Source organism: Thunnus albacares, chromosome 5 (assembly GCF_914725855.1).
Source record: "Thunnus albacares chromosome 5, fThuAlb1.1, whole genome shotgun sequence".
Classification (NCBI taxonomy): Eukaryota; Metazoa; Chordata; class Actinopteri; order Scombriformes; family Scombridae; genus Thunnus; species Thunnus albacares.
This window is the reverse complement of record NC_058110.1, coordinates 30,846,014-30,871,490: the sequence shown is the minus strand read 5'-3', so window position 1 is coordinate 30,871,490 and position 25,477 is coordinate 30,846,014. Positions and strand designations below refer to the sequence as shown.

Genomic DNA, 25,477 nt, shown 5'->3' with positions numbered 1-25,477 from the left:
GTAAAAATAGCTGCTAAAGAAAACAGAAGAGTCTGATATTTTTGAACGGTCCTGCTCCTCCTCCCCTCACATCAATATTTGGCTCTGGATTTTTTTTTTTAAACCGGGCAACTCTCCAGCGTGTGCCAGGTGACCTGTTGCAACCTGGTGACCAAGACCATCACTGACACAAAAAAAACAACCAAATAAAAGCGTGTTAGAGTCGAACAGTGACAGGTGAGGGTAAAGGTGTTTCCCTGGAGAAACACACGGCGCTGTGGTGGGTTTTTTTTTTCCCAGGAGAACAGCACGATGAGGGTGCACATTTGACACTGAAGGATGTTTATAGAGGCCTATATATTATGTATATTTAGAAGTCTAGCATTATCACACCAGGTGTATTAATATCATACTGTATTGTCCAAAACTTGAGGTGCACGTATGCGAAAATACTCCCTGAAAGTCATAAACCGTGGCTTCAACCTGCTCTGAACGCTCTGTTTGCAAAGTTACCTCTACTTCTCCATCAAACCGACGTCAGATTGTTTGTGCATGCCCGCAAACAGCCATCCATTGGTAGCCTTTGTCGCTACGGTTGTTTCATGGATTGTTTGCAATGTCTATTCGCATATTTCAGATCAGATTTGGGCTCAAACATGTGCGGATGTATTTGAACAAGAAAAAGAAGTGAAATCCTAATACTACTGTTTGTTTATATGGCCTCCGCAGCCGGCACAAGTCTGCTGAGAGGCAGCTTTTGGAAGCTAACCAATCACAACAGAGTGGGCTCATCGGGAGGGGGGGGCTGTCTGAAACAGCCTGTTTCAGACAGAGGCTGAACTGAGGGGCTGCATAAAGAGCCAGTATAAGATAAATAAGGAGTTTTTGAACTGTATATCATGCAAAGATATTTCAGTCAAGCCCCAGAATATATAGACCTGAAATTGTGAATGATATTGACTGATACTGCTTTGTGATCACTCCTGTGTTAGGTCACATAGTGCAAAAGAAATAAAAGTTCCCATGTGTCCTACAAAACCTAGAAATTTGCTATTTAGTTTTCTATTCCTAGAAAATTAAAAACTTGCAAAATGTGAGAATTCTTTAGTAATTCTCTAAAAAAAAAAAGAATTGCATTGAGAAGAACATACAGTGTTAGAGGGTCATCCATTCAAACCATGTAATACCAACCTTGAAAATACCTTCGACGATAAGAAGAAAAGCATAGAAAAGAATCTACTGAAAAATGTGGACAAGCAGGTTTGATGAGGAAAGCAACAACTAGCGTTTTTCTAAACCTATGTCTCTTTTGCCTTCAGGTACATCCACGCCCTCTACCTGGGCGCCCAGAGCCGTTGGCACAGCAACGGTCCCCGCCGCCATTTCCACTGGCGGCTGATGTTTGAGAGCGCTGACATCACCATGCTCCGCCTGCTGGAGGCCTTCCTGAAGTCTGCGCCGCAGCTCGTCCTCCAGCTGAGCATCATGATCCACGGAAACACGGTCCTCCCCCTGCAAGGTGAGAGAGCCGCAGTTCTTCCGTCACGGTGAAAAATTGTGACACAAACAAGAAAAATACTTTGTAACATTTGATTTCCTCGTTTCTCAGATGAACTGAAGGAATTCAAGGAAAATTCTGGTTATTAAAAGTTGGGTTTTATTCTCATAGTTTTGGCCATCATCCCAATCCAATCCTCCAAATGACAGAATAGGTTGTTGGTCCATGCCCCCTACAGAACAACACATATAATTGTGTTTCATAATTATTTAGGCAAAAAAACAATTTAGGTTTGGGAAAAGATGATAGTTTGGGTTAAAAAATCTACTTTGTTATGGTTAGGGTACCTTCGTAGTTATATATACAGACAAGAAGAAGACTAGACTAGATAGTTATTTTATTAGACTTCATTGTTTCTGCAGAGAGAGTAAGGTTTAATGATGGGTGTGTGTGTGTGTGTGTGTGTGTGTGTGTGTGTGTGTGTGTGTGTGTGTTGAAGACAGATATCAGTAGGACAGTCTATGCTTTATTCATGCACCTGTTACAAGAAGCAGATTGGTCTTTGATGAATAAAACAAAACATACAGTACGTTTTCTCTCTCTCTCTTTCTCTCTCTCTCTCAGACTCACACACACACACACACACATATACTATACACACTCTCAGCGTTCACACATACACACCTGGCAGCACAGAAGTTAAGTGTCGGACACATATTTAAATTTTACAAAACATATAGTAGAGGGACAGACTCATGAAACACACATAAATACACACAGGAGCAACAGAAAAGCTCACAGACTAAGTGATTCACACATTTGAATATCTTTAAACACACACATCTGTACTCTTAATGTGATATCTCACCTTTTGCTCTAACCTCAACATAAAATTTCACTGCTGCTTAATTCTCTTTCTATCACAAACAATAAAAAGCAACTGATTCTTATATCATTATAGAAATATAATTGATGAAACCCTTTATATGAGGTTATATGAATTGCCTTCTTATGTCTTTCCTCATCATAAGTGTTTATTTATTCATTTAATTATTTACTTTTTAACTCAATATTTTTTGTCTTTCATTTCACTAATTTTTTATATTTTTATATTTTTACTATATTTTCAAATAGGTTATCAGCACTCTGGTATTGTTTTGTGCACATATTCTGAACTTGGTGTAATATGTACTGTTATTTTTTTTTTTTTGAAAAGTTCTGTAAAAACAAAACAAAAACAAACCTTAATCTAGATCTAATTCTAGCCTTTAACCATTAAACCCAGTCTTAAACCTGGACTGGAAAGAGTGTCCTCACTCTCATAAATTAAAACTTAAAGTTCTCACAAAGATACAAGTACCACACACACACACACACACACACACACACACACACACACACACACACACACACACATTTCTGTCTATTTTGGTTACCACCATCTGCTCATAAGCATTCATGTTTTTAAATGTGTGCACTTACACAGACTCTCTCACACAGCCTCAATTATATTAGTGCTGATTAGGCTCATTGATTATTCTGTTAGTGAATCAATCAATTAATTCAACTATCAACATTGCCAATTAGTCTTCCAAGTCATCTGTTCAGTACAAATCCCAAACATTTGCTAGTTCCAGTTTCCCAAATGTGAGGATTTGCTGGGTTTTCAAAGCATAAGCACGAGTTTCTTTCTACCCACAATCCCCCTGAGGAAGGAAAAGCCTGAGGAAGCCAAAAAACAGTATATCCAGGACTGAATGAAGAAACTGATTTCAGTACAATTTTTGTTATATTGTATGTTTGTTTGTTTTCCCCTTTGAGTCAATAACCATGTTTGCCCTTGTTTTCTGCCTCAGATTTTTTGTTTTTTGGGGAGTTTTCATTTTTTGAGTTAAAATCTTGAAAGTAATTTCCTGCTGACGCTTATTATCTCACACCTGTTATCACAATTACCCAATTAGGACACACCCCTGAATGAATGTATAAAAGGGCCCGGCTTAGGTATTGTCTTTTCATTTGAAACCCTGATGAAGACTTATCAAGGTCTAAATTGGGTGGTCTGAAGAGAGGTTTGAGTGCTTGAAGTTTGCTCTTTTGCACGTTTGAAGATTTCAGCCCTTTGTCTTCAACAGCACCAGCGTTTTTTTGAGTGCATCTCAAGATTTAACAACTAAGCACACCACTATCTTTTTGGACTCATTTAAAAAAGTCTTTAAAAGACAGAAACCCCCTGGAACACATGGTGTTATTTCAACACTGTCAGACTCCAACAGTGACCAGTTTTAATTAAGGGAAAAAAAAATGTTTTAACAAAAGAATTTAAATGTCCAGAGAAACTTCTCAAACTTCTTCATTGTCCCTTCATTATGGATGCAATGTGTTGAAGAAATTTCTGCCAAATATGTTGAATATTTTCTCCATTTGGGGTTAACACCTGGAGCCTCAAGGACATCAACATCATGACACAGCACAGGTGTATTTCACCATATTTTGCCACAGCTAAGAGTATACTGATTATACAGATGGACAATGGTGGATTGTGCTGCGTATTTTGTTGTCAGAACTTGTTCCCTTTAGAATCAATCACAATTGATTGAATTCAGCACATCCACTAATTTTGATCAGTGAGGTCACTACAAACTTTTTACAACCAATTAATGGTTGTGAAAATTCAACTCTTGAACTTGGAAACATTGGTTGAGAAAAGGCTGTTCTGGAGCTTTTAATCACATCACATAATCATGATCAACAGATGGAGTTTCAACAGTTGTCATGAAATTGTAGATTTACATTTTTTTCTAAGCACTTCAAGGACTTCCTGTCCATGTTGGTTTAAAAGCTGAGGTTCACTTAATGTGTATTCTTGATCTTGGAAACAGCAGTTAACAAAACAAATATGTCCACAAGGTCCATTCAGCATAAGGAGAGTGTTTGATACTCAAAAGATACCATCTATAATTCATTACTGAGTAAAAAATTCTCTTTTTGATAAATCATGTTAAGCTTTTAAACCTAAGTCTTTACAAGCTTATGCTGAGCAGCCAAACATTGTTGTTTGAATTCTACTAGAGATACTGAAGTTTCTAAAGATGCCAAAGTTGCTAGACTGAATTTTGGTGAACTGTCAAACATGTCTTCGATTTGAATATTCCACCAAGTGTAAACATCATATAGATTCAGTAAGGAGCTGGAACAAGCTGATAATAAGAATATATATATATATATATATATATATGTATATACCTTAAAGCAACTTAAGGAGAAATAAAAGGGGAAACTGGTTTGTGAAGTGTTTAAGTTTGGAGAGACATTCAAAACAATTACCAGCTCCTCCTTATATATCACCTTTCTATGTTGACGGGAATGTGTTAAGTTGGAAATATGTAGAAACTTTCTGCATCCAACTTCATCCACAAACCAGCATCACTCCTAACAAAGACAAATGCTAACATTTTCAGAGACTTATTTGGCTTTACTAAAGGTCAAATAGCATCATTCTCACCTGGACAAACAACGTTACGGAACGAAACCCCGGAGAGCTTCAATGAGTAGTTCAGAACTTACCTGGTGAGAAAGTACCACTTAACGTCTTCCCACACAGGCCACATACATTTTCCCTAATCAAGTCAGTTGGAACAGTTGCACCCACTGACATTTTTTTGTTTTGACAGTGACAAGATGAATCCAACAAAAGATATTTCAATCACAACAATGGTGTCGTCCTCCGTGGTGACGAGTTCACTTTAGGCAACATCAGAAGAAGTCAGGCAGTTGCTGTCAGCTCACTAAGCCACAAGTCATCCAACATGAGTTTTTCTTAATTTAAAGCAGGTTCACATTCATTTTTGTTAGGTAAGACTGGCCAAGCATCAAGTAAAATAAATACACAAAAGTTACAGAAGAAAAAGGACATAATAGAAGAAGCAAGTATAGAACAAAATCTGAAAGCTAAAAGTTTGCTTCTGATATCAGTCATACATCAAATTGTAGCAGCCAGGGGAGCTGCTGTTTGAGTCCAGACTATAAAAATCCTCTTCTAGTATTTATCTGGTGAAGACATCAAAAAATGTTCTCTTTTCTTATTGTGGATTAAATAATCACTTTAGGCAGTAAATGATTGGCAGCTCTCTCTCTATCCAACATAAACCTTCTCTACACCTGACTGGACAAACACATCCTTCACTGGGCTGTCACTGATTTAGCTTTTGAACAAAAAACCTGGAAAATAAAAATGGTTAAGCTCATCTGGAAAAACAGCTGGCTTGTTCACAACTTGTCGGATCATCTGACTGCCCTTGTTTCTTGACCCATTGGACCTATTTTTAGCAATGTCATGGCCGTACCATCTGTTGCAGGACTTCTTGTTCTTCTGAAGATAGTTCTTTATGGCGCCGGCTGTGTGTTTAGGGTCGTTGTCATGCTGCAGAATAAATTTGGGGCCAATCAGAGGCCTCCCTGATGGTATTGCATTATGGATAAGAATCTAAGCATCTAAATGCCTAAAACTTTTGCATAGTGCTGTAGATTCAACAAAAGTGGAAAACCTAGTTGATAGGTTTCATAGACATTGATGGGTGATTTCTTTGAGAAGGAAAATAGGAGACTTTATAAGATCTGGACGGGGTGCAAACAAACACATTTCCAGAAACTAGAAGATATCATTTGTCAAATGAAGCCTAATACATTCATCATGGCCTTACAGTTCTTCTGTTATAAGCTTTTCCATTTAGGTATGCCAAATAGGCGAAAATTCTATAAAAAGGGTGGATGTTAAGGGGTTAAAACTACTTTGTACAAAACAAAAGTTTTTTTTCAAAAAAGCCCTTTTCAAATTCAAAAGTTTGAGTTTGAGCATTGATATATGAATAAAGTTATTAAAATGCCATCCAATAAAAGGGAGTTTCAAGAAAGGATTTTATGAAAGAAGTTGATCTTTGAGAAAGTTTACTGATAAAATAAAGCTGGTCTGCACTGCAGTATCGAGCTGCAGTGGGACTGCTGATTGGGCAGATCCAGACTGAAACAAGATGTCACGTTAACCCTTAAGAATGCAAAGAGACACTTTTGTTATTTGACTTTATCAATCTTGAATTAATTTAATTAATTTTACTTTTGGTTGTATAAATATCTAAATCAAATGTGTCTCCACATGAGAACAATATTCTAGTTTTCCCTTCTTTCATAAAAAAAAAATATCAAAATTACATTAAAATGCAAAGCCAGTTCAGCTCTTTCTCTGCTCAAATTTTAATGCCCTCTCAGTAAGATTCATGGCTAATTTGAGACAAGACTGCATGATTAACACACATGAATGTTTAATGTGTTAAACTGCGCTCTGGGCGGCTTGCTGCGGGCTTCACTGTTACGTGTGTGGGCTAATGATCGTTTGACTTAACTAGAAACTGGTTCAGGTCCATTTGAATCTGAAGGAAAACATACATTATTTAGTGTGTTCGTAGGTAATGGTCTACTTTGATTTACTTTGCTGCTTATCAACATTTCTCACTAGTTAGCCTTTGTAAAGGTGATATATGAACTATATTAATAGTCCATTCGTTTACCTTGAGACATTTTGCCATCTGCTGGTTGCTCAGAAAGACCGTGAATCATAAGTCACTCTCCAATAGTTTGATTTATATCGTTCAGCTCGTCAAACACTTTGGTCCACGGCACAATATCTTGACAAATATTTGGTATTGGTCATTAAATTTAATGTAGACATTTAAATTTGATACATGAGGAGGAACCCAAAAATTCTCAGAAGCCACCAATAGCATAGTTATCAGATTTGCTCCTAGGCTTACAGCTTAAACTTAAACTGAGATTGAAAGGTAGAAGATTCGTCACTGTTGAATCACAGGCGCATGCACTTGGAGAGTATATTGCATCTGAAGGATTTGAGGGGGATTTGAAACTTAACTACTGAAAGATTTCTAATGATAGTTTTGTTTTTCTTAACAATTCCTGGAGTTTTCCCCTCATATTTACGAGACCATTACTGAACGTGTCTCTGTCAGCTGCTCTGGGCCATTGGGTAAAACCAAAAGGCAACAAAACTGAATTTAGCAGTCTTTGTTTTTGCAATACAAAATATCACATTTGGGATGTTCACAGTTATCACAGTTAATTAGACAAATACTCTATTTTGGTTTTTGAAATGTTATTATCAGGGTGTTATTTTTCATGTTCTTGCATAGGTTATCTCTTACTATCTCTCTTTTTCTTTACATCTTTTGCCAGTAATCTGCCTCTCTTTTATTTACTCCCTTTCCCACCTTCATTGCCCAAATATCTATCTTTTACACTTCTGTCCCCTCTTATTTTTCTCTCCTCATGTGTTTCTCCAGGTCTCTCAGCCTCGGCCTCCCTGGTCTCTCTGGCCTGGATGATCGCCTCCTACCAGAAGGTTCTGCGAGACTCCCGCGACGACAAGCTGCCCATGTCCTACAAGGCCGTGATCGCCCAGATGCTGTGGCACTTCTTCACCATCGGGGCGAGGACTGTGGCTTTCGCCCTCTTCGCCTCCGTCTTCCAGCTCTACTTTGGCATATTCATCGTCAGCCACTGGTGCGACATATGTAACCTGACGCAAAAAAGTCAATTCTCAAAATAAGACACCTAACATTTGACGCTTAGAAAATGATTAATTATGACATATTGTTTACTAATAGTTATTAGTAGAAAACTCTGAGTCCTAGAACAGAAGGTAAATTATTCAAGCAGAGCCTTTAGAAAGTGATACAACAATGTATTTTCTGCACAATGTTTTATAAATAGCTTTCTTAAAGGCAGAATGAGGAGGATTTGTTGGTTGTGGTTTGTAAACACAACATTAAAAGTTGGCCCATCCTCACCGGCTCGACATTGGAAGCATTATGCTGCAGTGCATCGCTATGTCGCTACATTTTTATGGAGTCCTGCCCTCACAACGTGCGCGCTGTTATTAGCTGGTGGCTACACACCCACTGCCTAAAGGTTGACGCCCAGAAATGTCCTGAACACAGCAAAATAATAAGAAAATACAGGCAGAAGACAGAGCGTCTGTAGATGCATACACCACCACACACACTTGGGTCATGGGTGATGCAAAATCTAAAAGCTACTTCCTCTGGAGAGAGTGAATCAGCAAATATCAGGTCAATCTCCTCATTAGATTTTGATATTTCTTAAGTACCAGTGAAGATTGTGGCCTGATGGTGGCACTAGAGGAAAGTCCTTAGGAATCATCCTCTTGGGATTATGAATATCATTCGCTCTGGACCAAACCACTTGACAGATAATACCATTTATATGCAAAAATACCTTACCAGGACTTATGAGGCCTCTTTGATTATTTGAAAAGTATATTCAAGAATACACATGATGTTCAGTCGGGTTAAAAGAGTACTCCACTGATTTAGCATTGCACTCTATTAATATTTTCTGTCCCGAGATGGACAGTTTTGTTTTTCTTTTTAAACTATTCAAATCTATGCAGCAGAACCTGAGATGTTCGCTTTTTTATTGCATGAATTCTTCTGCCCTGTCAAAACATGGTGCCTACATTTCCCACAATGCAAATGCTGACAGTTCGGTCAGAGATTTAGGTATGTTATGCTATTAGCGGCTAATGTAGCCTGGAGCTACTAGCCTCAAGCAGAGATGAGGAGCAGGGTATATAGGTCTGTTAACCTCAATTCTTTCTAACCCCAAACCCCCATTTTTTTCATTTTCAAACTTGTAGTCTTCAGTCCCAACCAATACTGACTCAAGTGACATCATTTGAGACAGTTTCTCAGATTTCACACAGCTCCCTCTGGAGCATCATACAACTTTTTTCACATACACAGTAGTATTCCCCAATGCCTCGAAACACACTTTGATGTGGAAAATTGGTGTCCACCTCCAATTCCTCCTTTCACTGCCCCAACTTTGCACTGACAACTATAGCTCTCTTTTGTTTCTTTGATAAGGTGGTGTCATTGTCCAATGTTGTTTTTTGTAGTAGGAGAATGTGTAGCTGTAGTAATGATATGAATTACAGTAGTAATTGTGTAGAAATTTTAAAAATGCATGTTGATATTATTGGAAAATGGGTGTTCCCAATTAGAAAACAGAAATGCCTAGCCATTATTGTCAAGTCTTTTTAAAGTTGTACATCTAAGTCATCAGATTATTCTTACTAGCCGTCATCACAATGTTCACAGCTGTATTATTTATTGTCTTTCAGGTGTATCATGACCTTCTGGATCATCCAAGGTGAGACTGACTTCTGTATGTCCAAGTGGGAGGAGATTATCTACAACATGGTGGTGGGCATTATCTACATCTTCTGCTGGTTCAATGTCAAGGAGGGCCCCAGCCGTTTCCGCATGACCGTCTACTACTCTGTGACGCTGGCTGAGAATGTGGCACTGACAGCCGCTTGGTACACCTACCGCGGCCAGCTCACCTCTGACTCCTACGCCCTGGTGGTGGTGTGCTTGGTGGCCTGCAGTTTTGCCCTGGGAACCTTCTTCATGTTGGTGTACTACTGCTGGCTGCACCCGGATGGGCCTGTTCTGGGCTCACAGTGGGGAGGATGTGTGGATGAGGGTGTGGTGGGTGCAGGAGGCGTGGTGGGAGTGATTGATGCTTGCCTCACCCCATCCCAAGGGTCCCAAACGGACATGGTCATTACCAGCCCTCCCAGGACTCTCCCCAGGACTAAAGACACGGGGGAGCCCGTCCCTGGGGAGCGAGACAGGGACAGGGAGAGGGACAGGGACAGCTGCCTGCCTGTCTTCCAGGTACGTCCCTCCCCTTCCTCCTCTCCAGCACTCCTTCACAGGACCTCCTCCTCATGCCGTGCACAGGAGGGCCCTGTGATCCGGATCGACCTCCCCAGAAAGCGATATCCAGCCTGGGATGCCCACTTTATCGATCGGCGCCTGCGCAAGACCATCCTTGTTCTGGAGTCCTCTTCAGTCATCAGCCCCAGGATACAGTACAGGAGTAGCATGATGGGCAGCAAAGAGGTATTAGAATATGAAACAACTGTCTAAGGCAACAGAGGCTCTTAAACTTTGAAATGCAGTCTGGGACCAAGGCACAGCCTGAGATCAGTTCTCATCCCTGGACTCCTTATGCCAGGAGAAGCATGGAAAGGAGACATGAAGTGTCAGGCAACTCTTTTAAAGGAAAGAGTTTATCAAAACTTGATTGTAAAATGTGAAGCGCAATCTGGGACCAAGGCTCTCCCCTTAGGACACAGTTCAGGAGTTAGTAGCATGACTGAGCCGTGGGAAGTTAATGGAGTAACACTGAACCGGGATAATCTTCATCTTTTCTAAATGCTTGGAGGTGAGAAATTTAATCTCCCATCCTGGGACCAAGGAGTGTTAGATTTAGTTTCCTCCTGCATGGCCAGTACAAGAAGTAAAAGGATTTCAGAGTAATGAAATTGTGGAGATTGAGATAATTGAGAAAGAGTCTGCTGCATGAACTTGAGCCTCGGACCCTGGAGACCCAACAGACACTTAACAGGGAACGTTTAGAGACTGCTTGCTAAAGTTTGCGCAGGATATGTGATCATTTTGGTTCTGGAGCAAAATCAGACACTGACAGAAAATGGGGACATACTACCCAATTAATATCACTGTGGTGATTTGCAGATCAAAAGCAAAAGACATTTAGATGTTTAGGTCAAAACTGGGCCAAATTATGTTGAAAGGTGATGTCTTTTTTTTTTAAATCTAGTTTTTTTGTGGGTTTTTTTTTTTTTTAAATCTAGGTTATGTATAGCTGTTGTTTCAGCAGCACTTAAATTTGTATATTTCACTGTGAAGCAAGACATAACTACAGGATGAAATGTATTCACTAAAACGTGAATAAAACAATGCCCATTTATGACATAGACGTGTCACTTTTTAAACCAAATTTAGCCCAGTTTTAACCAAGATGATTAGACTTCTTTTAATCCTCCAAATCACCAATTCACTGCTAACTGGGTATGCTTCATATTGTAAGAAATGCAATGAGTTTGAAGAAGACAAATATAGTAAGAAGCCTTTTTTTTTCTTGTTTAAGCAAGAATTGATAGAAGTAAACATTTTTCAGGTTTGTCCCATCATGCTTCCAAAAGGTTGCATGTCCCTCACAACCTTCAGTAACCATCCTCTAAGCATTCTGTCAGTGGTGTCTGAAGACAAATATAGTCTCATACATTGGGCTCCAATCTCATGAGGACAGAAGGACCCTCCTAATGTAGGCTCACAACAGATGGTATATGAAATGTAGGCCTGAGCTACAAGTGATAACAGTCATCCATCCATATGTGATACAAAAGCAGCCATCGCACAAGTCTCACTGTTTACATCACAGCTGAAAGGACCTGTTTGGAAAAATCAGTTAGGACTGGACGTAAGGATGTAAAGTGGACGACTTTTGCAATGGCTACCACCATATGGCATGCAGTAACTCACCACAAACAGGCCTGTGATGTACAGTTGAATAAATACAGATGTCAGATATAAGCTATTATAATAAGCTGTAGTTAGGTAATGAATGAATTTTGGGTGAAGAAGATTCATTAACTCGTAAGAGTCTAAATGTCGTCCAGAGTCGTCCACTTTTCTTGGAATACATAACATGTAGGAGTATGAAGGGTATCATGAGCAACCTCATTACGCTATGAAAACAATTTCCAGTGTTTGTTTTTTGGGGAGAACAGTAGCTGAAGAGAAGTGTCTTTTAATCAACAGGCTGCAAAGAATTATAGAAGGGTTTGTTCAAATGTGAAAACCCTTCAACACATCGGGTAAGCAGTTAATGCAAGTAACAAAAGATATGCTCAAAGCAAATTGATAACAAAAAGAACTGCAAAGTAATGATGTTTTTTGTAGGCTAGCTATTTAGAAATAGATGCTGTCTCATGTTACAAATAGAATGTGGACAAGGGTTGAACTTTTTTAAAGGCAGTGTTGTTTACAAAATGAAACCATGTACAGGCCTTTGATTCAAAATAGATTTTGGTAGATTTAGGTTTGGGTTGGTAAATGACATCATCACAGACTGGTGGGAAAAGATGAAATTGTAAGACTTGATGAGAAATCCTTGTGCTGAAGCAAGGAGCTACAACTAAAACAAATTCAGTGGAACTGAGCAGTAACCAATTTCAGAGGTTGAAGTTTAAAACTCACGAGTGTGAGTGACTGTTACTTTTAATTAGAAGCAGCTGGATGCTGAGAAAGTCAAGCATGGTCAGCAACAGTACCTGAAGGAAGAACAGTTAAAAAAACACTTGCATCAAAGCTAACTTATGTCCTCTCTCATATTACACAACAGATTTCTCTTTGACAGGCTCTCTTTGAAGTTCTTTTCAAAGACATTTTTCTTTAGGGTTAGACTGTGCATTTATGGTGATCTGATTTGTTACAAAGTCAGAGTTCTTAAAGTCCATCCCAGAGGGTGTTAGCATTTTTATCAATGCTACTAGTCAAATACACTTAAAAGCCTTTATCTAAAAATATTACTTTTACTATGTGATCCTAATGCATCTCAAAAAACATGGTCATCAAAACACTTTGAAGATGCATTTAAGATACTGTATGGTGACAAAGGCTCCCAGTTCATGTAGTTTACCTGGTTTGGTAAAATTAAAGCTGTAACAGAAAGATTTTATGTTACAACCCAACAAGTATTTAGAACACACCAATGTTCAGAAGCTCACCAAGTCAGGGTTGACTGACACAAGCACAAAAAACTAAATTATGGCACAGTAGAGCCCATATTGAACTGCTATGAACTTGTGTCAAAGATATTTAGATTCTAGTTTTTACAAAACAGGACAAGCGGCAGTTCTGAATGACTAAAGATGACATCTCAACTTTAATTTTCAAACTTGGTGCAGCCTGTTGTATTAACATCTACATTTTACATTTTACATTTATATGTGTAAAAACTGAGAATGTCTACTTAACAACAAGTGTTTCATCCAGAGCTGTTGAACATGTATGAAGCAGTTCACCATCTCCACCCTCATGGACAATAAGAAAATATTTACTGTAGATTGGAGCGGTGTACTGTTTATTTTTGGGGATAGTAAAGTCTTGTTGCAGTATCCAGTGCTGCTTTAATAGTCACCTTTATGCTGATGTTGCATGTGTATATGTTGAGGTGTGAAGGGACTCCCAGGGGTACTATTCCCAAGCTTGTGTACTTAAGACCAATGGTTAGAGCAAGTCACTAAGACTGGCTTATATACTTGCTTTTGAACAATGGGTTTACATAGATAAGTGGCTGTAATGCAAGCAGCATTGTCGCCTCCGTACTTTGTGTCTACCAAGAGGATTAAAAAGTATATCCATAAAGGGGCAGATCAGGGTCAAATTAAACCAGTTTGACAACAGAATAAAAACATTCAACATTCAAGGGTGTTGCCCAATGTTGAGATCAAGATAGAAAAAGTGGCAGAAATGTCATATAAATGTGAGTAATTGCGGACAAGTTCTCTTAGTTTTATTGTTCGAAACTTTCCACCATTGTTGTCGTTTCTGTTCTCTGCTGCTGACCTTACTTCACTGCCCGTACTGTTCATGTGTCTAATTGCATCTTGTGGATGGGTTACGTTCATTTTTTTGACAACGTGAACAATCAAAGCTCTGAAGGATCACAGGATCGGACTCATATGTGTTGTTAAAAGCAAGCACATAAGCGCTCTGAACCTAACAAATTGTGGTTGTATTCCTTAATGATGACACCCAAGGGAAAATTTTCCACATAAACTCACTTTGGACGTATGTGTGTCTCCTCTACAGAGAAGCTGTCATTTTAACTCTGGTGGGTCGTGATGGGAAAATCTAAAATCAGGAATGCCAATTGAACACCAATATTGGTAATAATTTGGTAATAATACAGTTTTATTATCCCAACAGTGTTGTGTCTTACCTGAATTTGTGGATGTTGGTACAGTCACGGCAATGTTTATGGTGCTGAAAACAACAACTCTATATCAACCATGATCATGTCATGTTAAACATGATAGGCTAATGTACAGATGATGCATACTTCAACCACCCAATCATGGGCTGAGGGCGAGGCTTCGCTTTCTCTGATTGGGTAATGAACCAATCCTTTGTTGTCGAGGTAAAATAACAGTTGTGGTGCGCTGATTATATATCAACTTGAACAAAAACATGTTAAAAAGTGAACAGTGAGTTAAAAAAACAAAAAAACAAACTCAAATCATCTTTTATTAATTGATGCAAGTATTTATGTTTATTTATTTTTGTATTTGTTTTATATCTATTTATCTATTGTTTACTCACTCGGTGGCCATGTCTTTGGTATGACTCTTATATTAAGATGTAAAAACTGAAAATAGATTTTTTTTTTACTCATTCTATATATCTGTATATACCAGAGTGGCGCTATACTAGGAAGTATGTGTATGAGTGTGTGTGCTTTGGTTTGTATGTATTGTATGTATAGTATGTATGTATGTAAGGATGTGCTGTAAGTTTTTTTGATAATGCTGCTTAAACATCCTCTGAGTGAACGAGCAGAAAAATAAACCAGTGGTGAAAATATCTATGATGATGTTAAAAAAGAACTCAACAAGCTGTGCTGATAGCTGTAGATGGGAACAATACTGTAGTAAACATGGCTGAACAGCCGTCAAAATAAACTCCCTGGGTGTGTCTGTGTCTTCTTTTATGGCAACAGATGTAGAAAGTCGTTTATTTACTCATATAGTATACTTTGGTACAATTTTTATGGTAATTGTACTTGAATATGTCCAACGTTATGGCCCCCTGCTGGCCATTAGAGGGAATGCAGGTTTTTAGCACTTCCGCATTGGCTTCATTTTTCAGCCCTGGAGGTTGCCGCTTGAGTACAGTACAGTACTACCAAATATCGCTCATTTCAAAAGTTTAACTGTTGGACACAAGTTGTCTCCTACTTCTTGTCGTCCATTCTCGTGTAGGAAGCTTAAGGTTTCCATATTCCACTTGTATAAGTTGTATACTGGATCATGATTGGCCCAAAGCTAGTTGTGAGGTCACAAATCATGCTTGTAGATACATGTGTTAAACTCTGGTTTAAGATGAGCTCAGAGAAACTTTCCACTTTCAGCAAATAAGCAGTCTGCTAGTGTCAAACTGCACAGTGAAGCTCAAACATCTGCAAGAAGGGACAATAAGCAAAAAACATTTCTGTGTCCCCCATCCAACTTATCAACATTTTGCAAAAATATAGCTATTTTGTGACCAGTTTTTAAGATGGCTCCTAACTTTTGTTATTGTCATGAGGCAACATCAATTAGGTTTAGGACATTTAATTAACCCTTTCATACTGTTCATATCCTGGCATTTTTGACCCAGCTCAAATATCCCTTTATAATTAGCCTATACTAAATTTTGAACCATATATATTTACCAATATATTTTGCATCCATAGATCTCTTATCTCTTATCAGTCATTAATAAATGGTTGATTTATGCTTTATTAATGTTTCAGAGAGCAGAGAGAGTTTTCTTTATTGACACTATTCGTTTATAGAAAAAATATGTTCATGTATCACTATATTATGATCTCATGTTTACTACAACAGGAGAACAAAAAAGCCATAATGGAAAGTTTTTTATGGAAAGTGAAGGATGCAACAACATTCTTAAATGGTAGGTTTCATTATAACCATCAAAACCATCATTCTACACTGCCCACAGACCATATGCCCTCCTTTTCTGTCAATTGTACACAATCAACTCTGCATTGAGTGTATAAATCATGAAACAAAACAACAAACTGGTTTGTAAATTTCAAACAAACATGAGCAGTTCTTGTTCCCTGTGAAGCTCTGTCTCCACTGCCCCAGTGACAAAAATACACAGACATGCCAATCGATAGTTTCACCGTTTGAAGATTCCACCATCCTTAACCTTGATTTGAACCCCTCTAGTGACTTTAAAATCCCTTTGAATAAATGTGGATCAAATTTGACCCAGAACACCCTCCATGTACAAATATTCATTCCAGCTGCACAAATATAAGTTATTTTGAAATATTTCCATTTTGTATATTCTGGGCCAGTTTAGGAAAAGTCCTAAAATTTTAGTCTCAAAGAATGTCATTTAGGGTGTCTTAACTGCTTTCATGTGTCAAAATGGGTCAAATTTGACCCGAACAGTATTTACGGGTTAATCTTCTCACAAATAATATTTCCTTTTTAATTAATAATTATTTTACAGATTATTATATTTAAATTGTGGAGCTTGGTTGCTTTGACTGATAAGTGTCTCATCCTGTTGTACTTAGGTATGGTGCTACAGTAGTTTGAGGGAAGAATTTTCTCACATGATAAACCAAGTTCTTCTGTCATTATGTTATTTAAAATGATTTTAAATACTACAGTATCCACTAACCTCTGCAGCTCTGTGTTACAATCGGGAACAAAACACTGCACAACGAATTTATCCAAAATTGATTTTATTCAACATACTGAATTTATCTAACGGTCAATAATGCTCTACTTTACCCCCCCATTAGGTCCACGATAACATGATTTGAAGCTCTCTGATTGGCCGTTTCTTACTGACTGTGGTTATTCTCTATATTTGGATCATACTGAAGGTTTTCCAGGTGTGAAACCAGAATGAGGCGGAGCTGAAACCAAAGCTGGAGCTCCACCAAACTCTCTCTCCTGAATCTTCCCGCCCTATTTCTCTTGTTTCCTCTGAGCTCTCCTCCATCTTCCCTCTCGAGGCGGCAACAAAATCTCTCCCTCAAACCAATATCCTTTGATCTCTCCATCTCACTCTCACATCAGCATCCCTCCATCCTGAGGATTTGTTGTTTATTTGGTCGGCGTCTCCAGAGATCCAGCGACCAAACAACGATACCTCATTTTTCCTCTCTTTCTCTTCAAGTCTAAACTGCACTGTTTATGTCAATTTTCTGTTTTTTTTTCTCTGTTTTCATTCCAATTCCTTTTCTTCCTTTTTTTCATTTACCTCTCAGCAGACACAAGGAGGACGGGGTGAGTAGTCCTCCTTCTTTTTTGTCCTTTTTGCCTCCTCTTTCTCTTCTTTCCCTCCTCCATTTTGTCTCGTTTTTTTGATCTTCTGCATCTTTTCCCCTTCTCTCCCGCTTTCTTTTATCTTACTCCTTGCATTCTTCCGTCCTTTGTTCTTCCTTTTTTTCATTTTTATATCATCAGTCCTCCACCTTGTCCTTCCTTTTCTGCATTCTTCCATTTTCCCTTTTTGTCTCCACACTATATGGGTTGCCTCATTCCTTTTTCTCATCCCTCTTCTCAATCTTTTATTCCTTTCTTCCTATTTGCTCCTCTTCTTCTGATTGTCATTTGGTATTGATTTATTTGTTCCTTCCTTCTTTCTCTGTCCTCTTTGTTCTCTTTTTCTTGCCTTCTCTCCGCCTTTTCCCTTTCAGTCTATCCTCTATTACCATTTTTCTTTTCCATCCCCCCTTCTCATTTCCTTTCTTCCATCACCATTTTCTTGTATTCATTATTGCCTTCCCATTCTTCAGTTATTACTCTTTCTTCTGTCCCTTAACACCTTCCCTTGCCATCTCCTTTCTAACCTTCCCTCCTTTGTAGTTGTCATTTCTCTTTTACCTGCCTGTCATTTCCTCCTCACCTGTCTACTCCCTATCTTTGTTCTTTATCTTACCATATACCCTCTCCTTCTTTCAACTTTTCCTCCCCATTTTTACCTGTCTTCCTCCCTCTCTACCTCCTTCTTTTTAATCATCCCTCTTTCCATCATTCTCCATCCCTTTCTCCTCTCCCTCTTCTCCCTCATGTGTATTTTCTCCATTTTCATTCCTCTCCTCTTGCGTCAGACCTCATGTGTTTGAAGCATGAGGTCTTTTAAGGATGCTGCTTTTTTTGATATCACTGGTGCACACACACACACACACACACACATACACATACAAATGTACATGCATGAATTCACACATAATGCACCCAAATACAGATTTTCACACCAGCTTGCAGAAACACACACACATTTTCAGAGATATAGAGTTGATGTAGCACCAAACATATCAAGGTCTGACATACTTTGAAGTTCACAGCAGAATGATTGATGTGTATGTGTGTGTCAAAGAGAGAAAGAACTTCAAGAGCAGGTAAGCACATGTGTATACTATATGTACATATATTTTGAGTATGCAATGTACTGCGTGTGTGCGTATGTGTGGCCAAATTAAATTTTAAAAAGCAGATAGAGCAAAACTGTTACAGAAGTTAACTTCATGTTCTTTATCATTTACTTTTAGAGTGATACTGTAACCTTGAAAAGTAAAGCTGGATTTATACTTCTGTGTTAAGGGGTTACATATCATACCTAACAACCTACCTACATGCGTGGGCTCCGAGGATATATTATAGGCCACACCGTAGGCAGATATGCACGTTGTGTCGGCAACTGGAAGTTGCTAAAGGTCCTCCTGATCAGATTCTTCATATATGTTCAATCTATTTATATTTCTGTAATTTTGCTATCTGGTCTATTCTGTACACACAACGTCTATTACATGCCTCCTCTGCTGCTCTTCCTGAGGTTTCTTCCATTTTTATCCTGTTATGGTTGTTTTTCTTTAAATAGAGGGTCTAAGGATAGAGGATTGCTGTGCGGATTGTGAAAGTCCCCTGATGCAAATTTGTCATTTTTAATATTATACAAATAAAAACTGACTGGAACTTCTAAAAAAAGCCATCGTTGCCATTGCAGCGACGGAGATACCACATGGAGACCTCAAGAACTGTGACTGGCTGCTTCAGTTTTCTGCTTTCTGATGCTGCTTGTGATTGTTGAGAGTGAAGACAACATTAAGGGAGTTAATTTTAGAGAAGACAGTAGTCTTCTCCTTTTGTGCACGACGTACCGATACTCAGCAGGCACAGGTAACATGAATGAAAAGTAAGTGGGAAGCAGTGCAGTTTGCACGCTAGGCTAACTAGCTTTGACTTTCCAAGTGGGATAAAAACCTGACTTATTGTAAAAGATTGAAAATGTTATTCATCAACAGTCATAGCTTGTACATTTTCATAATCTCCAGTCAGTAGCGCATCACAGAAGTTGACAGTTCGTTTCCTCACAACACTGGCTCTGTGCTGCCAAGGCCAAGCTCAAGGCTCAGAGGCTCCAGGCATAGATGCTAAAGACTGTTTTATCCTCTTTTGAAAAATTGAAAATTAAGCACAATAGCCGTAGTACACACGTTTTGTTTGATCTATCATTTAGAGGTCATGGAAACCTTAGTTTGGTGTGAAACTTTAGACTTGTCCTCTGTTCATTTTGACACAGTTAAGCCCCCACCAGGGCTCAAAGCAAGAGAGACAGAGAGAAAGAGAGAGATCTGGACAAGAAAAAAAAAGCACTCAAAAGATAAATGCCCCATCTTTATCTCTCGTTGCCTAGGTAACTGGACGATCGTTAAGCCGTTAGCCCCCCAGTCACCATGGAGTGGTTACCCTGACAATAGGTGTGTGCGTGTGTGTGTGTGTGTGTGTGTGTGTGTGTGTGTGTGTGTCTATGCATGTGTGTCCATGCTCAAACCAGAGGACAAGTTCAAGCAGTATTTATTGTATCTGTTGTCGTGACAATTTACCTCTTGCACTTGACTTCAATAAGGAAAGAATTAATTTCTCAATACAGTATTGTCACACTTTCTTTAATGCTCACAGGATGGCTCATTCTCACTCAATACAGACATACAAGCTGCTGCAGAGGAGTGAGACTCGAAGTGTGGGGTGAATACTCCTTTATCTCTTTCACATCAACCTCTACAAGTTGTTGTGATGTGGTTATACCCATACAGACATGGTGGGATATGCTTCAGCATGAATAGATGTTCTTTGTTTCCTTTCACACAGGAACATATTGTTCAGACGCACAAACATGGTTTCTATGACTGTCACTAAGCATTTCAGAAGTCCACACAAGCATTTATACATATTCATACAATAACGTCCCTCACATTTCCCCCCTTTTGATTATTCTTTATCAAATCAGAAATTATTGTAGGCTGCGTTCATAAGAAATAATGTTAAAGCAAATAAAACACACATCAGTTGACGTGTGCTGCAGCAAAATCAATGGGATGCAGGTTCAAGCAGCATGATTAGGTCAAATTACCCACAAAATACATAATACTAATACCACAACAATATAAAAATGACCATCACCAGATTTGACGGCAAGTTAAACTCTGACGTTGTCATTCCTCTTCCAGTGGTAGCACCTTCCTGCCAACACATCCTCATAATTTAATGACCACATAGGTCGATTGTACCCGCACTCCGCAACAACCCATAGGAGCATTTTTAGACAACAACAACCCAGAGTAATATGCCGCTTTCCAAAACCATTACAAATGTTAAAAATAATTATGTTTTATAGTGCGATAACGCTGTGGTTAAGATCTGGTCAGGCTTAGGCACAAAAACCAAATGGTTAGAGTTAGGGAAAGATCATGATTTGGGCTAAAATGATCACTTGAAACATGGTTTTTACTTCCTTAAAGTTATGCAACCTTTGTTGTCATGGCAACAGTAAACACCACTTTGGAAACATACACTCATGGTTGGAAACAGGAAGTTAACAGTGGTCACCTGCAGCTAAGTCTGCACTCTTTTTGCCATCTAACTATCTAGCCATCTACCCAACATGCCACCTCCTAATGAGGCAAATTTTCACCTCATATTTATATCATCTGAATTTTTCCGAGTCATAATCATTACAGCCACTAGATGGTGTAAATGTAACTATTGGTCATTTTTGCCCGCTGAATTTTATTTTCACATTTTTCTTATGAGGACGGGTGTTCCTGCAGTGGCTGGTTTGAAACCAGCTGCTTCGTCCCTCTACCATGATGGCTGCAGGCGTGGTCAGCAGAATCTTATGAAGTCCTGTCCACCTGGGTTTCCTCCAGTGTTTCCTCTTTGCGTAGAGGCCCCTTGGTTGGTTTCAGGAGAGCTGCTTTCACCTGTGTGTGGATAGAGCTCAACATTTTGTTTAGCTGCACACAGTTATTAAGCATCACATCGTCCATTAGTTCTGGGCTCAAAGCTTTATGCTGTTGGGAAAACTTCAGCCTATTATTGACATGTCGACCATTACAAGACAATGTTTCTTCTCTATGCATGGTGTTAGTTCAATGAAATCCATCCGCAAGTGATTGAAGGGTTGGCCAGGGGCTGAATGACTGGAGGCTTGTGTTTCATATCCTCTTATTACATTTTGAGCAAAAAAATATTATATATATTTTTCATTTTGGTAATTTGTGAAGCTTCTAGTGAACCAGTGTTTGTTTTCTGCATCCACCTTCCCCCTTTTGACACACGGTCCTTCCCATGCGCCAACCTAGCTAGAAGGGAAACAAACATTTAGGCAAGAATGGTAATTTTGTCTTCTTTATTTATTGAGGCCATGTACATTGTTAAACATAAATGTTACCATTTGATGTACTGTAACAGCGTTAGCTTATGGTTAATTTTCATCTAATAGAACAGCACAATAACAAACAGTATAAAGCAAAACACACACAGGACACATAATACAAAATACAAAGCTCCACACAAAATGACTAATGTATGCTTGTCAAGTTTAAAGCAAGATTATTTGCGTTCATGAGAAGACCATGAGATAAAATGTAGAGTCAGTGGTTACGGAGCTGAGTAGCTTTTAGCAGACTTTCTAACTGCAGCTCTTCATATCATCAGTTAGGGCATTCCACTGAGTTGTGGCTTTCACAGAGAAAGCTGACTGCCCAGATGCAGTGTGACAAAATGGTATGGTACAATCTCACATGGAGGATATTCTGGAAGAGCTGATAAAACTTAATGAGCAAGTGTACACAAAGTCACATAGTGGAGGAGGGGCCAATTCATTTAAAATTTTGTAAACCAGGCAAATGCATTGGAAATGCATTGAATTTTCATCTAGAGTTTTTAGAGTTTGTTTGTATAAGGACTCAAGAGGTCTTATGGCTGTTTCTCCAGCCTGCCCCAAACATGTAATGCAATAAGACATGTGGGAAAGAATCATAGCATGCATAAATATCTTGGATGCATCCAAAGAGAGACATTCTTTAATATGCTTAAAAATTTGTTAAGTTGCACTTCATGGCTTTCACTGTTTCTTAAATTTAAAATTTGGATTCAGTTTTACAGTTGTGTTTACAACATCCCTGATCAAAATAAACCTTCAGCAGCATCTAAATATTTTCTTAAAAATTGATTAAGTCCTGTCCTGTTTTCAGTTAAATCATTTTTTGTCTATATTTGGATTGTGCCTTTAGGTCATTGAATGTTTGTTATACTGTTGAAACAAACTGGGTTGCATTTGTAAACTAATTCACCTTAATTCTACATATAACAAGGATTTCAATGACGTCTCATTTAGTCATTTAATGTCTCATTTAGTTGTCTGATTATGAAATAATACAGTCAGACAGTAATAATTTCTTAGTTTATAATTTGTTATAATAATTTCTTCCTCTCCCACAATAAACCAGCAAGGGTTCCTGTAAATGCAGTTTCCCTAAGTATCTGCTATTTTTAAGTCAAATATGTACTGAGTGTTTATTTATGTCATGTAGTTTCCTTTCTGGTCAAAAGTCTAAGTAAAAGGTTTGTTTGGGGCTGGCAGTCCTAAAGTAGGTGGGGATGTGAGGGCTTGCTTCAGGCGAATGAAGGCATGCGAATGCTGTCTCCGAGTCTGGGGTCCAAGTCACTGGGTCAGTCAGTTTGAGGCCATGGCCATGTTTTATGGCTGGGAGTGGAGCCTCCAGTGAGGCATAATCAAAATTCCACTGTCTGCAGTAGCCTGTCATGCCTCAAAATGACACAAATTGATGTTTAGTTTTTGATTATGAAATTTGTAGGATAGCCTCCACTCTTTTAGGGCTCAGGCATTTGGGATTTTTTCTCTGAGATCTCATGCCCAAGGAATGTCACTGTGGGTAATACAAACTGCAATTTAGATAGGCTAGCCTTGCGACCTTGTTCAGTGAAATATTTCAACAGTGTCACTGTATCAGTTTTTGCAGTCTTCCTGGCTAAGGTGAACAGATCACTAGGTCATCTAGTCTATACTGTGTTGAAACATTACCTGCAGGGAAACTCAGACCCGCCATCTTTACCTTTTTGAGTTGAAAAATATGGTTTCTGACAAGTGAGTTAGAACATAGCACAGTCACTCCAGCTGATAGCAAAACAATTGAACACTGGTGTGATTCCCTCAACGGCTTCCAGTTTCAGTGGATATTGTTGTTGACATGGTTGGTAAGTGTTTTTAGGTGTCACTCGGAGGGGCTGCACCCCCTTCACTAGCCCTACCTCATATTTACCATTAGCCCACAGACTGTTCAGTACAGTACTGTTTATTTATTGTCAGCTGGGAAAACACAGGTTTGAATTTGAGGATATTTCTCTGACTTGAATGTACAGATCTCACCCCAGTCAATGAACTGACAAATGGGCGTCTGTATGTTTTCAGCAAGGGTGAGTATTGCACTCCGTCTGCCTTGTTTATCCATTTGAGCTCAGACAAGCACTCCAATAGAGGAGATTTGGCCAGTGACACATGTGTATGGTCACACTTTCTTTAATGCTCAGAGCATTGCTCACTCACACTCGATACAGACATACAAGCTCTGCATACAAGTTGCAGAGGAGTGAGCCCCGAACAGTTGGGTGAATACTCCTTGATCTCTTTCACACCAACCCCTAGAAGGTGTTGTGACTACTCTATGCTTCAGCATGAACAGATGTTCTTTGTTTCTCTTTCACACAGGAACATACTGTTCAGACGCACAAACATGGTATCTATGACTGTCAGTAAGCAATTTGAACCTTTTAGAAGTTTACACAAGCATTTACACATATTCACACTATAATTTCCCTCACACTGTCTATGTGACTCTGTATGTGTTTGTGTTTGTGTGTGTGTGTGGGTGGGCAGGTGTGTGTGTGTGTGTTTCTGATAGGTCACAGGTTTGATGTTGTCTCTTCTGTCTCCATCAGTGTCCTGCTGAGAAGAAATATGTGTTACCTTCCTTCCTCTCCCCCCTCCTCCTCCTCCTCCTCCTCTTTTTCCTGCTTCACAGTTAGTCTTTGACACAGCGCTGCCTCCCTGTGGCCAAACCTGCTCACTGCGGCTGAAGACACCATCCTAAATGTAATCCAGTACCTTGTGTCCTGAAAACTGTGAAAAGATGACAATTATTTAAGTAAACTCTTGATTTTCCTCTTAATTTCACCCTTGTTTCTTTTTTTAAATCAACGCTAAAAGTAGCACACATGTATACTGTAATCTGCTAGATAATACCATTCATTGAAACTATTTGATGTTTACAGTGATGTACTTTATGTTTGCTATCTCCTCACATATTCAAAATATCGTTCTACAACTTAGTTTAACCTCTGAAAACATGGTGTTAAATCTCTGTTTCTCTATAACATAAAACAATCATCACTACATATGCAAAAATCAAAGTATGTTTGAAAAAAACTGTTTTTTAACACTCAGAACCTCAGCTTCAGCATGTGGGTATGGATTTGATCAGATTTGACTGACAGTGCTGGCAACATCAGCAAACTCCACAATGATGCAATTGATGCGAGTAAATATGTGACACCTTTTTGCAGCTGAGCCTTGCCAACTTCAAAGATGAGAAAAGCAATGAAAAAAACAGAAATGAAGATATCTCTCATGTGAAATAACCAAATCTGTTCTAATTTAGACAGAAAATTTGTGTTTCTGACCAATTTTCGCTGATAGTTATGGAAGATGAGCTCCACATTCTTAATCCTGCATAGAAAGTCATCAATTGGCAAAACACCTATTTGAATCAGTGAACAAATTGCAAATAATTTGATAATAATTTGATTGCAAATAATGGACGGGCAGTTATGTAAGGGGCAGGTTTTATTAAAGGTTAATTGTGTGTGTGTGTGTGTGTGTGTGTGTGTGTGTGTGTGTGTGTGTGTGTGTGTGTGTGTGTGTG

The 25,477-nt window shown here is 38.8% G+C and overlaps 1 protein-coding gene across 1 annotated transcript; it reads left to right on the top strand.

Annotated features, from left to right (window-relative positions):
• Positions 1–1,302: 1,302 nt before the first annotated feature.
• xkr7 (XK, Kell blood group complex subunit-related family, member 7) lies at positions 1,303–15,096 on the top strand. The gene is made up of 3 exons (XM_044352799.1): positions 1,303–1,498; positions 7,825–8,044; positions 9,687–15,096. The coding sequence occupies exons 1-3, from the start codon at positions 1,378–1,380 to the stop codon at positions 10,498–10,500; spliced, it is 1,155 nt and encodes a 384-aa protein (XP_044208734.1). The 5' UTR covers positions 1,303–1,377; the 3' UTR covers positions 10,501–15,096.
• The last annotated feature ends 10,381 nt before the right edge of the window (positions 15,097–25,477 follow it).

Coding starts and splice junctions, on each gene's coding strand:
- xkr7 (XM_044352799.1), top strand. CDS start 1,378: ATGTTTGAGAGCGCTGACATCACCATGCTCCGCCTGCTGGAGGCCTTC. Junction 1,499..7,824: donor CACGGTCCTCCCCCTGCAAG/GTGAGAGAGCCG, acceptor GTGTTTCTCCAG/GTCTCTCAGCCTCGGCCTCC. Junction 8,045..9,686: donor ATATTCATCGTCAGCCACTG/GTGCGACATATG, acceptor ATTGTCTTTCAG/GTGTATCATGACCTTCTGGA.